This window comes from Osmerus eperlanus, chromosome 2 (genome assembly GCF_963692335.1).
Source record: "Osmerus eperlanus chromosome 2, fOsmEpe2.1, whole genome shotgun sequence".
In the NCBI taxonomy this organism is placed as follows: domain Eukaryota; kingdom Metazoa; phylum Chordata; class Actinopteri; order Osmeriformes; family Osmeridae; genus Osmerus; species Osmerus eperlanus.
In genome coordinates, this window is record NC_085019.1 from 4702359 (window position 1) to 4716486 (window position 14128).

The 14128-nt window shown below is 47.1% G+C and overlaps 3 protein-coding genes across 6 annotated transcripts; 1 reads left to right on the forward strand and 2 right to left on the reverse strand.

Annotated features, from left to right (window-relative positions):
- The first annotated feature begins 857 nt into the window (after positions 1–857).
- rpl23 (ribosomal protein L23) lies at positions 858–3520 on the forward strand. The gene is made up of 5 exons (XM_062447762.1): positions 858–938; positions 1888–1971; positions 2485–2613; positions 2840–2953; positions 3391–3520. Exons 1-5 carry the CDS (start codon positions 926–928, stop codon positions 3471–3473), a joined length of 423 nt encoding a protein of 140 aa, XP_062303746.1. The 5' UTR covers positions 858–925; the 3' UTR covers positions 3474–3520.
- Positions 3521–4466: 946 nt separating this feature from the next.
- Positions 4467–6958, reverse strand: si:dkey-283b1.7 (von Willebrand factor C domain-containing protein 2-like). Its single transcript, XM_062482843.1, has 3 exons — positions 6602–6958; positions 6031–6160; positions 4467–4772 (listed from the first exon to the last, which is right to left on the reverse strand). Exons 1-3 carry the CDS (start codon positions 6947–6949, stop codon positions 4531–4533), a joined length of 720 nt encoding a protein of 239 aa, XP_062338827.1. The 5' UTR covers positions 6950–6958; the 3' UTR covers positions 4467–4530.
- Positions 6959–7245: 287 nt separating this feature from the next.
- Positions 7246–13256, reverse strand: smarce1 (SWI/SNF related, matrix associated, actin dependent regulator of chromatin, subfamily e, member 1). Of its 4 annotated transcripts, none has more exons than XM_062447765.1 (11): positions 13155–13256; positions 12634–12688; positions 12380–12423; positions 11511–11609; positions 10440–10520; positions 9819–9950; positions 9511–9682; positions 9228–9400; positions 9006–9107; positions 8583–8868; positions 7246–8450 (listed from the first exon to the last, which is right to left on the reverse strand). In XM_062447765.1, the coding sequence occupies exons 2-11, from the start codon at positions 12638–12640 to the stop codon at positions 8188–8190; spliced, it is 1359 nt and encodes a 452-aa protein (XP_062303749.1). In that variant the 5' UTR covers positions 12641–12688; positions 13155–13256; the 3' UTR covers positions 7246–8187. The 4 variants fall into 4 exon arrangements, with proteins under 4 accessions (XP_062303749.1, XP_062303748.1, XP_062303751.1 ...); XM_062447764.1 differs by having other exon boundaries at positions 10428–10520; XM_062447767.1 differs by lacking the exon at positions 11511–11609.
- Positions 13257–14128: the final 872 nt, after the last annotated feature.

A 14128-nucleotide genomic window follows, 5' to 3' on the forward strand; every position in this document is an offset into this window, starting at 1 on the left:
GCACTGTAAAGGGCATCACATAATGGGACCAAAAGGAAAACAAGTAATAAAGACCACATTCAAGAATTGGTTTGCTGTTGTGTTCTCACAGGCTACCTCAAGAAGGCGACACAAATTTAATGGTTGAATAAATGTACGTTTGCTCCAAGCAGCATCTTTAAAGAAAACAATTGTTTGTAGGAATACAATGCTGCAGTTTAAATTGATACAAGAGTAGATGAAGAGTGGCATAACAGGTTTATTTGTGCAAATTATTAAACAATGTCAGAACAGAGGCCATGGTCATCAATAATGTTGTAAAATAACACTGGGTGGATTAGGTAGGTACATAGAAATATAGTCACAAAAATGCCAGAAGGTGGATTTTGGTTTTATGATGCTCACACATTTATATATAAACCTGGAGGTCATGTTGGTACTTTTAAAGGTATTGTAATGATGGTGACACCAGCTAATTCACTATTAGTCTCAAGCGAGGAGCAGAATGAGAAGCCATGTAAGAAGATGTCGGTACGTAACTTCTCCAGGAGAGTCCTGAAAGACCTGAGACGTGTCATCTGTGGTTGCCAGACCTCTAGGCCCGAGGATGAGGAGGACTAGAACACTTGTCCCCTTTAGCACACAATTTCTCACATTTTAAATTATCAGTATTTTGGTGATAGGCTATATATTGGTGACAATAGTCTGACATAGGCCTAGTGCATGGAAAAAGCCAGACCCGTATATGATAGTTCATGGCAATTTCGCCATTTTAAATCATAATTAGCCTACTCAGTTTTAAAAATCGAGTTTGTAAACTTCCTCAAATAGCCAACAGATGGCGGTGTATAAAACTACAGTTACACCACCCAAACGGATATGATGCCTTCGACTAGTTTATATCTCTTGTTTCCTTTTTCCGCCTTCCTCTTTCCCTTCTGCCGCAATGTCTAAGAGAGGTATGAATCCTGCTATGAAACATCCACCTTCATCCTTTGCTTAAATCGTCTGTAGTACAGTGAAATTATTAGCTTCCTTGAGATGAACCATTATATAAAATGTATTCAGTCCTATTTAAGCGTTGTTGTTCAAGATAAACATGATTTTGAGGGATAAAGACAGACGGTGCTTGATGTGTCAGCCATGTTTGCTAAGCGCTGCTTAGCCTATTGCTAGGTAACTTAAAAGTAATTCGACCATGTTTTTGCATGCTTTTGCTGTTCCGATTTAAGTTTACTTGAATGGGTCCAATGTTTGAGTTCAAAAGAAAGCTAGCTACTGTAGTTACCGTTCCAAGGTAAATACATGATATCTTGCGTGGAGGCACATTTTTCTCCCGCAAGCTTCTTGTGCAGCGGTGGCATGTGTATCTAGAGCTGACAGTTTGTCACTTCCATAGTGAACGTAACACGTCGATAAATGTATCTCTGAAATGTTCGTGGTTGTGGCCCCCTAAATGCTTCTTTTGCTGCTTAACTTGGCACTGGCACGTTTTTAGCCACTGTAGCTACATAGCCTACACAAGGCACGTTAGCTCATTTGGAGCCGAGTATACGACGACTACTTAAACTCCTAGTGTTGTCGTTGAAATCGTGAATCCGATAAATTAAGTAACGCGCGATGTGCAAACTGGAGTTGTGTTGATTAGTAATTTGTGTACATCTTCTGGGTCAGTTGAGTTGCAGGCTAAAATGTTATAGTTATCCTTCAAAAAGCACTTGCCTTGTCCAGTCAGTGGCTAGGTGAGTTGTCGAAGGAGGAAAAAGTGAATGCATCACTGGTGGGTGAGATGGCAGTTTCTCACCTGTACTGAACAATCTCAATCCGTGATGGGACAAATTCAAATATTCAAGACCAGAAGCCATGTTGGAAGTCTTGTCTGTAGTTAACTGTTTGCTTCCTTTCCAGGACGTGGTGGGTCATCTGGAGCAAAGTTCCGCATATCCCTGGGTCTCCCAGTGGGAGCGGTCATCAACTGCGCTGACAACACAGGTATGGAAACTCATGCTGATAGTGACTGCAAAGCTGGGGGAACAGGGCCCATGCCTGAGCTTCTTCAGTATCATTTCATATGTGGTCACACTTACCAATATATCAGGTGTACAAACAGGCATGGTTGTAGAGCATCCTTATGTATGTTGTGTAACAGTGGTGCTGTTAAGTGTAATTTCTGTGCTGCTTGGGTCTAAATGGCCCCTTCCAAAAGCACTTACTTTGTCCGGTCAGTGGCTGGGTGAGTTGTCGAAGAAGGGAAAAACAAAATGCATCACTGGTGGGTGAGATGGCAGTGCTACTGTTACCGACCAATCTCAATCCGTGATGAAACAATTCCATGAGATCTCAATCCGTGATGAAACAATTCCATGAGGTCATAGACGAGTGTCATTTTGTATTGTAATGGTGCTACCAAAGGTTTCACTCAGTCTGTGAAATGTAAATGAGGAAAACCTGGGGAATGTGGCTGCCATGTAGAGAACACGTCCATATGTCTCCTTCTCTTCTCAGGTGCCAAGAACCTGTACATCATCTCTGTAAAGGGTATCAAGGGTCGTCTGAACCGTCTGCCCGCCGCTGGTGTGGGTGACATGGTGATGGCCACAGTCAAGAAAGGCAAGCCCGAACTCAGGAAGAAGGGTGAGTCTGCACATGCTCAGTTGAGCTTTATTCCAGCTTTCGTTTCAGTTCAATGGAAGTGGGATCTGAGAGGTGTTGGATAGATTTCTCACAAAATTGTCGAAAGAAGCTGTAAAAAAAAATCATTACTTTGACACTCCCAAGTCATTGTGTTTATGGTACTGCAGTCAGTCTGAACAACCCAACATGTACCCTATGTGGCTAATACCCCGTATTCTTCTCACAGTGCATCCTGCAGTGGTGATACGGCAACGAAAGTCGTACCGGCGAAAAGATGGTGTGTTTCTCTACTTTGAAGACAATGCAGGGGTCATAGTGAACGTTAAAGGAGAAATGAAAGGTGAGTTTTGGTACCCATCTGAGTCAAAGGTCTTTCCAAGCCCACTGCTACATTTTAGAACGGGTCCTATTGTGAATTTGGTATAAACTATTAGACAATTGCATGCAATTCTGATGTATTGTTAAATGAAATGCCCCCCCCCTTCAAAAAAGCACTTGCGTTGTCCGGTCAGTGGCTGGGTGAGTTGTCGTAGAAGGGAAAAGTAAATACATCACTGGTGGGTGAGATGGCAGTGTTACTGTTTCTGACCAATCTCAATCCGTGATGAAACAACCTTAAGCACAAAATCAATGTTTTTGTTACTTTCCATGCTCTAGTCAGGCGTTGATTTTAAAGATGAGCTGACCTGTTCAAATCAAGTTGGGTGGAGAAGGGTAGACTTGGTGGAAGTAAGATGAACTGCCTGTATTGTAAGTGTCTGCTCTTTTCATCTCCAGGCTCAGCGATCACAGGCCCTGTGGCCAAGGAGTGTGCCGACCTCTGGCCGAGGATCGCCTCCAACGCTGGTAGCATAGCCTGACCTGGACCCTGCGCTGTTTTCAATAAAAACTGTTATAAAGTTTAGAATTCCTTGTGTAGTAATTTACTTACACAGACCCTTTGCTTCACTTGAAGGAGTCATTATGGTCATCGATTCACATATGAATCGAGATTCACACAACGATTCACAATTTTTATTTTAATGTAAGCATATATTGAATTGTAATTTGATAAATTGAATCGTGACCCCCCAAGAATCAATGAGATGGGTTTTAAATGACATGGGACACAGATGACATTACCTTTTCAACAGCTTTATTTCACGAACACAGGTTAACATCCTTTACACATTGATATTGAGGAAATAACATTTGCATATAGGTGATACCAACTTGTTCACAAAGGTACGCTAATCAGTTTAAAGGGGAAAATGGACAATGTTAAGTACAACACCAGGACTAACAGCTATATAGAAAGGCCCTGCACCTGAGAGAAATGCATTGGAACCACTGCTACATATGTCCACTTAAAGCCCTTGTTCTGAATGGAAGTTGAAGCTGGAAGGAACTTGAGAAACATGAGTAACTGACATTAATAGGAATCAAGGGGCACTGTCAAGTACAATGACTGCTGTTTAAATTAATTGTTTCTATACATTCTGAGGATAGTGTTTCAGCAGTGTTATGGTTCTGTGCATGTGTGGTGGAGGTCATCGCTGGCCTTAATCCCTTCACAGACTGCCCTCAGCAGGACGCAGAAAACAACCTGCTTGCCATGTTTCCCCTTGGCACTCGCTTCCGACCCGTCCATTCACACTACAATCTTTCCATCCAAATTGCCACCACCAATATCATTTGATCAGTCATTTCTTTGATTCATGATGTATATCAGCAAGCATGTATGGTCATGGGTTGTCTGAAGATGAACAGAGCACATCAGAATTAGCAGTATTCTGTGGTTATGCTACGTTGAACCCTTTCCTCCCTCCTTGATCTCCCCCTAAACATTTTAGGGCAGAAAATACAGTCCTTTTCGTTCCCTCTCCTAAACACAGACTCCCTGCCTTCTCCCTCTCCTCCACCGCTCCTCCTCTCCAATCAGGGGATGACGTCCAGACGGGGGCTGTAGGCCCTCCTCCCACCCCTCTGCTTGATCCTGTCCTCTGGGGGACTAGGGGTGGGGGTGGGGGTGGGACTGGGGCTTGGCCGCTGCTCGCAGGTGGCCTGGGGGTGCATCTGCCAGGTTCCGTCCCGGTAGGTACAGAAACACACGGTCTGTTCATCCATCTCGACACGCTCTCCAGCCGAGATCACTATGTTCCCCGCAAAACAGTTTGGGCCTGAAGGAAAAAGCAGGAAATTAGTTCTGTATGAGTATGTGTGTGTGTTTGTAAATTATACTGCTTTTGCTCAAACTGTAGCGATCAAATGGCAGCCTCCAACGTAGTTAACCCTTGTGTTATCTTCGGGTCATTCTGACCCATCAGTCATTGTGACCCACCGTCGTATTGCGACAAATTTACCTCATACAAAAACAAAGTGAAGCATTTTCTTTTAACTGTCGGGCTGTCTCAGACCCCCCACATTGGAATGGTTAAAAGAAAATTATTTTTATTTGTTTTTGTATTGGGTAAAATTGGGTAAACACAACAATGGTTCGTTATGAACCTTTGGGTCATGTGACCCGAAGGCAGCACGAGGGTTAAATAGAGAGCATCGAGGAGATTCGGTTTCAGACCCATTATTTTATGATTGGCTCTGAACTATGGATCTTCACGTCACACAGCTGGCGCGAGGGAGTAGGGATGGGATGGAAAATAGAGACGCAATTGAGGAGCTCGATAGTGTTGTGTCCAACAGCAACAGTCAAAATAGAAACTAGCCCACTGCATGTTGAGTTGGCTGGGCTTTGTGGGGTCAAGGGTCCATCCCTGCTTACATAAGGCAATGTAAGAATGTGTGCATGAGTATATGTATTCTTCAGTTTATCACTATCCAGACCAACCACATTATGTACCGTTTGGTGAGTATGCCATCTGCAAAGTAACTTAAAATGGAATGCTGTGAATGACACGGCATGTTACATATGCTATGTTTTAGCATTTGCTATAATTATTACCAATAATACATCAGCCATTTCTAAGGATCTACATCAGCTACACATTGGCATCGAGATCCCATCGGATTGGATGAGGTCAGTTCATGGGAGTAGCAGTGCAAGTGTAAACATGGTTGTGTAATAGCTTGACTCAAAGCTGCGGGGTGTTCACATGATCAATCCCACACACCGACTGTGAAAGTTCCTATTAGTAATGGAAGACTGATCAGCGGATGTTGTGCGTGGGGGCTGAACTTCCACACGTGTGTGCACCTCGTGCTCGGACATGTGAATCGGTGTCACAGAGATATGTGTGGCCAGGGGTATGGTGTAAAACTATTTTGTTTTCCATGAACATCAGCTAATCTCACTTTTAGGTCACTAGTGATATACAAATGCAGAAATATGGTGAGTGGATATTCCCACATCAGTCATTACTACAGGGATTGTTTTGTTTGTGGGTTAGGGGGTGTGGGCTAGAGGGTATAAGAGATTCTCACCGCTCTGGCAGACAGGACAGCAGTGATTGGGCTCGTAGGTGGGGTCGACACAGTGAGGTGCCGGGCAGTTGGAGATGGTGCAGTACACTTCCCTGTTTGGCTCACAGCGACAGCGCTCGCAGCGAGATAACTGAAACGGCAGTACACACACCAACACACAAAGACAAACTGAGCAGATCCAACATGTCACGCACACACATTTGGGTTGTATCACATTCACAAAAACGTTGTGGGGTGATAGTGTGTGTGTGTGTTTGAGTGGTGTGTGTGCGCGTGTGATGGATTGTAATCAATCAATCAATGCTTGGGGTTTTACCCCCGTTTGATCTTTGTGCATCATCATATAATAGCAGTGTGGAGGAGAGATCATAGACATGCAGAGCTCATTCAAATGTTATATCATTTAGAATAATAGATGATCTATCCATCCCCAAACAAAACAAAAACAGGATGGCAAGTTTAAACATGCAGTGTGTTTCTATTTACATTTTGTAAACCAAAAAAAATTGGCAGGCAGGATGGATCATGTGTAAAAGCGTCACGACTTTGGATTGAGTGAATATAGCCTTACCTTAAATTCTTCGAGGACGCTATAAGTTCTGCCTCCATAAACGCAAACCTTCGCAATTGCCTCACATACTGGACAGCAAGACTTGTATTTAATTCGCGTACATCGTGGGTGAATTCGCGGACACTTCGGACGTACACACACAGGTCCGTCCTCGGTGCAGGTGCAAGGGCACGCGGAAGGGCTGGGATAGTAAACCTCTCCGATGCCATAAACGAAACCGTGGTCGTCTATACACCATTTGCCCCGGTAGTCTCCAAACTCGTAGTCCAAATCACTTTTGGAGGAGTACTCCGCTACTGTTTGAGAAATCAAGAGCGCAATGGAAAGGCAGAGCGCGCGGATGCTCATCCTTCCTGATTTCTCAACTGTGCCCATCTGCTGCGCTCTTGTGCGCTTTGCTCAAGCGCTGTGACGATGAACCATGGCAACCGGCCCACAACCTCAAGCAGCGGAAATAACTAATTACTAGCCACTGACACCACGAGTGGTAGTCCCATTAAAAGTTGGGATTTTACGCACAGCTGCAAGGTCGACTTTTTGTGTTTACTGCTTAGCTAACTATATTATGCCCATTCGTTCAGCCAAAATAGATTTAAACGCAGGACAATTCGGGCTACCAGAATTAAACCACACCAAATCAAAGGGACAGAGAAACCATTTTTATTTGGGCAGAAGTAGACCAGTACAAAATAATATGCATAAAGAAGAGGCATACTAAAATCATTTAGATTCAAGTAAAAACAGTCATTTCAAAGTGTGAGGTTACATGTCTATTTGTCTGTTATTGAATTGTCAGTAGGGAGTTGGATGCATGTATGACGCATTGAACAATTCTCAATTTTCCTCTTACTAAGCAACAACACATGGGCAAATTATTTCACTCACTGGAATTCAATCAGTCAATCTAAAACGAATGGGTGCCTAACTTACCAAACATAAGAGGCAACAAAAATAGCATGTATGGTAAAAAAAAATTGAAATGGGTGTTGTATAGCTCAAGTACTATGGCCCTCAAGATCAACCCTGTAGAGGCTACCAGAGACTTATGATAATTTATAACGGGTGGAATGTACTGGAAGGTTTCCCGCATGGGTCCACCAACCAGAGTGCCTCTCTGCAATGAAGGGTTGTGTGTGTGTGTGTTTTAAGCTGAGGTCAATAAGGTAAGAGGGGTGGCCTGCAATCTCCTCCCCATACCCTCAGAAGTGAGTGCACCTGCCTGCCTCTCCCTGCTGGATTCACAGGAAATGAACTGGAATAAATCTAGGAGCTGGTGGACACACACACACCCCCTCTACCCAACACATGCTTCCACCATTCCAAATAGGGAGGCGCAGAAGTGCACTTCAGGAGGGGGAAGCCAGAGACCTTGTCCAGAAACAAACCCTGGCTGCTCTACTCACACCTCCTGCTCACCATCAGGCTGGGCCAGACTGATGCCCATGCTGCCCTCATCCTCCTCGGGTATGGCTAGGTGTGTATGGGGGGGGGGGGGTAGGGGTTGGATCTGGACAGGGCCTCAGGTCGGCAGCACCAGGGTGGGGTAACGAGGGCGAACAGGCCTACCGTTCTGGGAGGGGGAGGTGTTATTGTGGCTGGCTGGGTGGGGGCTCCTCTGCGGGGGTGGAGGTGGGGGTCGGGGGGGTGGCCTCGGGGGCCGGGGGGGGAGCGGGGGGAGCGGGGGCTTCGGAGCTGCTCTCGGAGAGGGCGGTGCTGTCGTTGGTGCCCTCGTCCGTGGTTGCGCTCTCCGCCGGCTCGGAGGGCGGCGCCGGCGGCTTCTCTGCGGGGACGGGCGTGACTTCTTCAGACGGCGGCTGGGGGTCCGATAGCTCTGCGGGCGCCGCCTCGTCTGGGAGAGAGAGAGAGAGAACGGAGGAAAGACGAGACGTCAGAACAGCGGCGACACGGATCCCCGTTTTCCTCATCCCCGACGGCCGCCGGCTCGCGTCGATTCAAAGACACGACGGGTCGCTATGCTAACCTGTCTCCATGGGGGTGGGCTGATCACCCTCCTCCTTGCTCTCCGAGGCAGGAGCCTGGGTGGGGGGTGTGGCGGTGGGGCTCTGGTCAGGGTTGCTGGGCTGCGAGGCGCTGGGCGACGTGGCGGCGACCTTGTCCGCCTGCTCCTGCTGCTCCTGTGCCGCCTTCTCCGCCTGCTCGGCCGCCTCCCGCTCCCTCTCCTCCACCCTCCGCCTGGCTGCCTCCTCCGCCGCCGCCATCTCTGCCGCCAGCTTCTCCATGTCCACCTCCACCTTCTGGCTGCACAGCTGGGGACCACAGACGCACACCGTTACGGCAACTCCCACAAGAGTTGATTCGACTACACACAGTTGGGGGGGGGGGTGGGGTCCTGGGATGAATTTGAGGTGTCTTGCGGTGACGTGTCGGGGGAGAGGCGCCTTACCCGTTTGAGCTCAGTGTTGAAGGAGTCGGTGGTCTCCAGGAATCTCCTCTTCTTGTCCTGGTGACGGTCCTCGATCTGCAGAAGCTCCGCCTCCAGCTTCCTCTGTGGAGGAGAGCAGCGGTGAGAGAGGGGCAGGAGCACCCGGATGTGTGTGTGTGTGTGTGTGTGTGTAAAAATGCCTCGCAGTCAGGGGCTGCATCGTGCGTCGGTGGCGCGGCCTACCTGGTGCACCATCAGCGACTGGACCTGCCGTTTGAGGACCTGCATGCGGGCCGTGGTGACCACGGAGCGCACGTCGGGAACCACGATCTCGCTCAGGATGTCGCTGATGAGCCGGTGGTTCCTCTGGAAGCGCGCCGCCGCCGTGTGCTTGATGGAGAAGCCGTCGTCGTAGTCTACAGGCAGGGGGAGGGACAAGAGACAGGGGGGGGGAACTAGTTCAATTCTGAGAACACGCACACATCTGTAACTGAGGTGTGGTTGGAGGTGCGGCCGTGCTGCCTACCGTCGGGGTCTTCTGCAGGCTGGATGCTCATGTAGGGCTCGCCCTTCTCCATACGGGTCTGTCTCTGTCTGCTCTCCTCCTCCAGCGCGGCCTCCGCGCGGTTTTTGGCGTTCACGTAGGCGAGGTAGGCCGGAGAGTTGTGGTAGGCCTTCAGGGAGTCGTTATACTCGATCTGCACCGACGAGAGGAGGGTGAGTGGATGCTGCGTTTCGGTTCCGGGTCGAATCAGAGTATCCTTCCACGTGGAACGTTTGGGTGTTTCAATTCAGGTTACAGAGTTGAGGAAAACCTCAGCCGACGTCACCCACCTTCTCAGCCTCGTACTCGTTAAGATAGTCCTGTTTCTCCTCGTCCGTCAGGTCCCTCCACATCCCTCCGATGATCTTACCGATCTCCCATAGCTTCAGGTCTGGGTTGGAAGCTTTCACCTGGTCCCATACCTGACAACACGCGCAGGCCAGAGAGGAGGGGGGGGGGGGGAGATAGAGAGGTAAGCGCACAGCAGCAATAAGGAGCAGCAAATGAATGATCTTGTAAGTTCCAAAAAGGAAAACAGAGGGGTGAAAGAGGTTAGTTCTACAGACAACGGCGGAGGTCTAGCGGAGAACAGGAGGAAGCCACAGCACATCACAGCAGCACAGGGGTGGAGACGTGACAAAAACACGAGGAGGACAAGGAGAGACGACAGGTTCTGGAGGGGGACGCGGGGTTCACTGAAGTCCCTCAGTCTCCGACCTCCCGGTCAGCAGAGGAGGCAGGGCGGGGGGGATGGGGGGGGGGGGGGGGGGTCGAGGAAAGTACCGCCTGGGGGGGAAAGGGGGTGGCACGGACGAGGGGAGTCCCTCCCCCGCCCCCCAGGGGAGGGTGGTGGGTTCCCCCTGTACAAGCAGTAAAAGCAGACACCGTGGGTGTCTTACCTTCCTGCTTACCTTCCGGCTGTACCGCATGTAAGGCATCAGCGGCTTGTCTGGAGGTTTGGGGGGCTTGGGAACAGTGATTCCTGAGGAATTCTGGGAAAAGAAAGAGAAAGAGAGAGAGCGAGAGAGAGAGAAAGTGGAGACCCCCGGCAAAATAGGCACGTTTGTTAGGGAACTTTTGAAAAACGTTACATTCATGAAAACCAAACATATCACTTTCTGTTATTACTGTAGCTGGATAAAGCTATACCTGTTCACTCAAATACTCCTAACCCAAACCATTCAGTAGACCACAGTGACACAAGACAGAAGAATCGCAGCAACCATCTTCATCAAGCAACCATGAAGGTAGGTATTGTAATATTTGAGTGTGCTGGCATGACTTTATACTACCAAACAAAATGCCGCTAGCACTATGAAAAGAGGGCAGAGGGGACAAAACTGAATGTGACAATGACGATATGACCTTGTCCAGTGCAATGGGGTGCTACTTGGGTGACAGATCGGCTGACTTCAGACTCTCACGTCTGTCCTAAGAGATGAGCTTCTTGTTCGTTTCCCTGTTCTAATACTTGACCCAGTTATCTGGAGTCTCGATTTGGCGTAACCATGGGCCTCTGCATGGCATGGGGATGCTGACTAGCAGTTTAAGAGGGGCGTGGCCTCAGCAGATAGGCAGCCATCTGGTACAAGACATGCTGGGCGTATCTCAACAGCCTACAATGAGTTGTTGTTCTCCTTCCCAAAACCAAACCTGAATCAGGTTAATAACTGTTTGTCAGCAGATAGAGGGGTGGCCCAGCTACTGAAGTCAAGGTAAACTGACAACTTGGTGCAGGTAACTGTCATCCATCCTCTTTCAATGCCTGAGACATTAAAACTTCCAAATACAAATTTGAATATGAATTTTAGACAATTTGCGGATGGGAATCATGTCTAGTTTCCACTTTTTCCTTGTTCAGTTTTCCTGTCATTTGCATTTAAGAGGGAATAATCTAAAGCCTGGCTCCTAACCCTTCCGCCCCTCCCTCCCTCCCCTGGTGGACAGTAGTCCTGCTTGCTTGGCCATGGTCCTTTCATTACCCTGCTGCTGCCTCCGGAATTCCCTCCCAGCCTGTAGTTGTTGTAGGCCAGATGGCTGTAAGGGTTGTAGCCCACAAACCCTGGGGCGGAGGGCAATTGCTGATGGAAGACAAGTGAGACAAAACACGAATGAGAAATGACACAAACAAGAGGGGGGAGAGGGACCAAAAAAAAAAAGAAAAAAAGAAAAGTTGTTTTTGTTTGGTTTCTTTTTCTCATGGTCATGCAATGCAGAAGCAGTCATCTATTCAATACACTGATTGTGATGTCATCTGTTGTAGAAACATCAGTTTAAATGCAAGGGGATGTAACGGGAGGAGGTAGCAGCTAATATCAGTGACCGTAGTCTCAGTCAGGAGGACGCAACCGTCCAGAACGCTTAAATAGAAATGTGTTCTGTATTCTGGAAAATAAGGTACAACTTATTAATAAGTGATTTTGGCGTTATGTGTTAGACCTTCCTGAATGAGTCTCTGAAAGGTGCACAGTAGTTCTGTGCAAAACATTTCAGAAGAGGATTTACATGGTGGATGGTTTGGTCTTAAAGAAAACGTTGACATGTCTGACGTGGCTTACCCGGTGGTGCCTGGTAAATTAATTGGTTGACATGGGGCATGTATTGCATAGCCACAACTACTACACCACACCAGCCAAACCACACATGTGACATGTCTAATGTGCCACCATATGTCTGAAAGTTTTCAGTTAGCAAAGACAACAGCTAATTTATACCAATGTTGTTAGTAAGGTAGTTGCATGTCAAATTGTTGGATCTAGTATCTGTTCTAGGATTACGTTAACGATTAAGCGGCCAATGGATGATGAGTTCCTGGTAGGCCCACTCCCCTTAGAGTGTGAGAGATACTTACTGTTGTGGGAGTGGGGGCAGGGGGAGGGGCATAGGAAGGTCTTTCTGCGAGGAAAAAAAACAAAGCCATTTATTTCAGCTAGCCTAAACTGAGGTCAAGAACATTGCTCCTAGACCAACAAATAACAGATAGGTTTCCAATGCACTATTCGTCAGGGATCGAAAACCCCAACGTGCAGTTTGTCAGATGTGACTGATAATTAGCATATTGTTTTTTGCTGGAAAAATGATCAGCGTCTCAGTTAAATTCCTTACTTGACATCTTGTGCGAGGGGGGTCCTGAAGTTTACACTACTTCCATCATTCAGCTCTATAAAAAAAATACAAAGAAGAGAACTTTTTGAAAAGACAGACAGGCTAGTGAAAACACAAAGCACCCTAAAGGCCCTTTCTGGCTAACTAGCTAGACAACACGGATTAGCTGCCTGAACTTGGGTCACATTGTATTGGATGATGAACACGTTGCTTTGTCTACGGAGTTAAAGATTTGGCTAGTTTTCGTATGCATCATGTGCATTTAAAATAGTCGCTATTAATACTTAACTGACGTTAAGTAACCAAGCTAGCAAAACAGCGCGGAAGTGCCTTGAATCTGATGCAAGCTAGCGGGGCTAATCGTCTAGACAAGATGACAGCACATTTGAAAGTCTACAAGAAATACATTTGAAAAGATTATGCTCTGATTTCCAACTAAATGTAGTTGGCATCAGCTTTACCTGCAATATTGAAATCTACTCGAAAATTCACAAAGTAAAAACCATTTAACATGCCCTTACCTTACAACTCCTTTGTTCCCTCGACGCGGACGCGCTGTTTGTCGATCCGGAGGCCTAAACTCTCTGCAGCTTTTCCCCTGCTCCGGTCTGCTGGGTTCATTTGGGCACAGCGCCACCTGTCGTTGCGGAGAACAAGCGGCGTGCACAGTGACTGCAGTACACAATACACAATAATCGTAACAATTTGGAAGAATGTATAGGACAAACGTTGACGTTTTATAACAGATTAATTATTGTAATTTATTTTACTAATGGTGGCCTGCAATGCTAAAATGTAATTGTTGCAATTTACCATCCTACCAACCACTAGGTGTCAGTAAAATAACGTCTCTATAGTGTCAAATGTCTTTTCGAACACGGAGGGATGTCTATGCTTTACTGTAACCATTACACGTATCTAAAATCCACGCATGCACGCACACACCTTTATATTTGGACTCATCACTTGGCATAAGACCATAAAGCCCAGTGAATTCCAAAAGTGAGTACATATCACTTGTTGTATAACTGAACTACTTCTAGGCCGACTGGGAGGATTCTGTGTGGGAGGGGGGTCCCCTGAGCTTCCCATGTTGCTTGGAATGACCTGGATATATTAGTCTCTGCTTTCCTTTCATCCCAGAACTGGTCCTAGAGAGCATCCCCAGACTAAAGCAGCCCAGATCTGACTGTGATGTAACAGCTCCTAAGAAGGAACAGCCTCCCTCCAAGCATGCAGCAGTACATGTAGGCTAAACCTCTTGTGCATTTTATTACCTACACTCTGCAATGTTGTCTGGGTTTGTTATGTCTAGCTGTCATGTGAGCTTAGTTAAGTTTTAAACTTTCAGAGTGCAGTACTGTGTTCCAGGACTGAGGACACTCTGTTCAAGTTTATGGTCTCCTTGTGCTCCTATAATGTACGTATGAAAGCATGTATTTGCAGATGTAAAAATAAATGTGCTTGTGCATCTGAGGTGGGAAGTGGTGCTGGA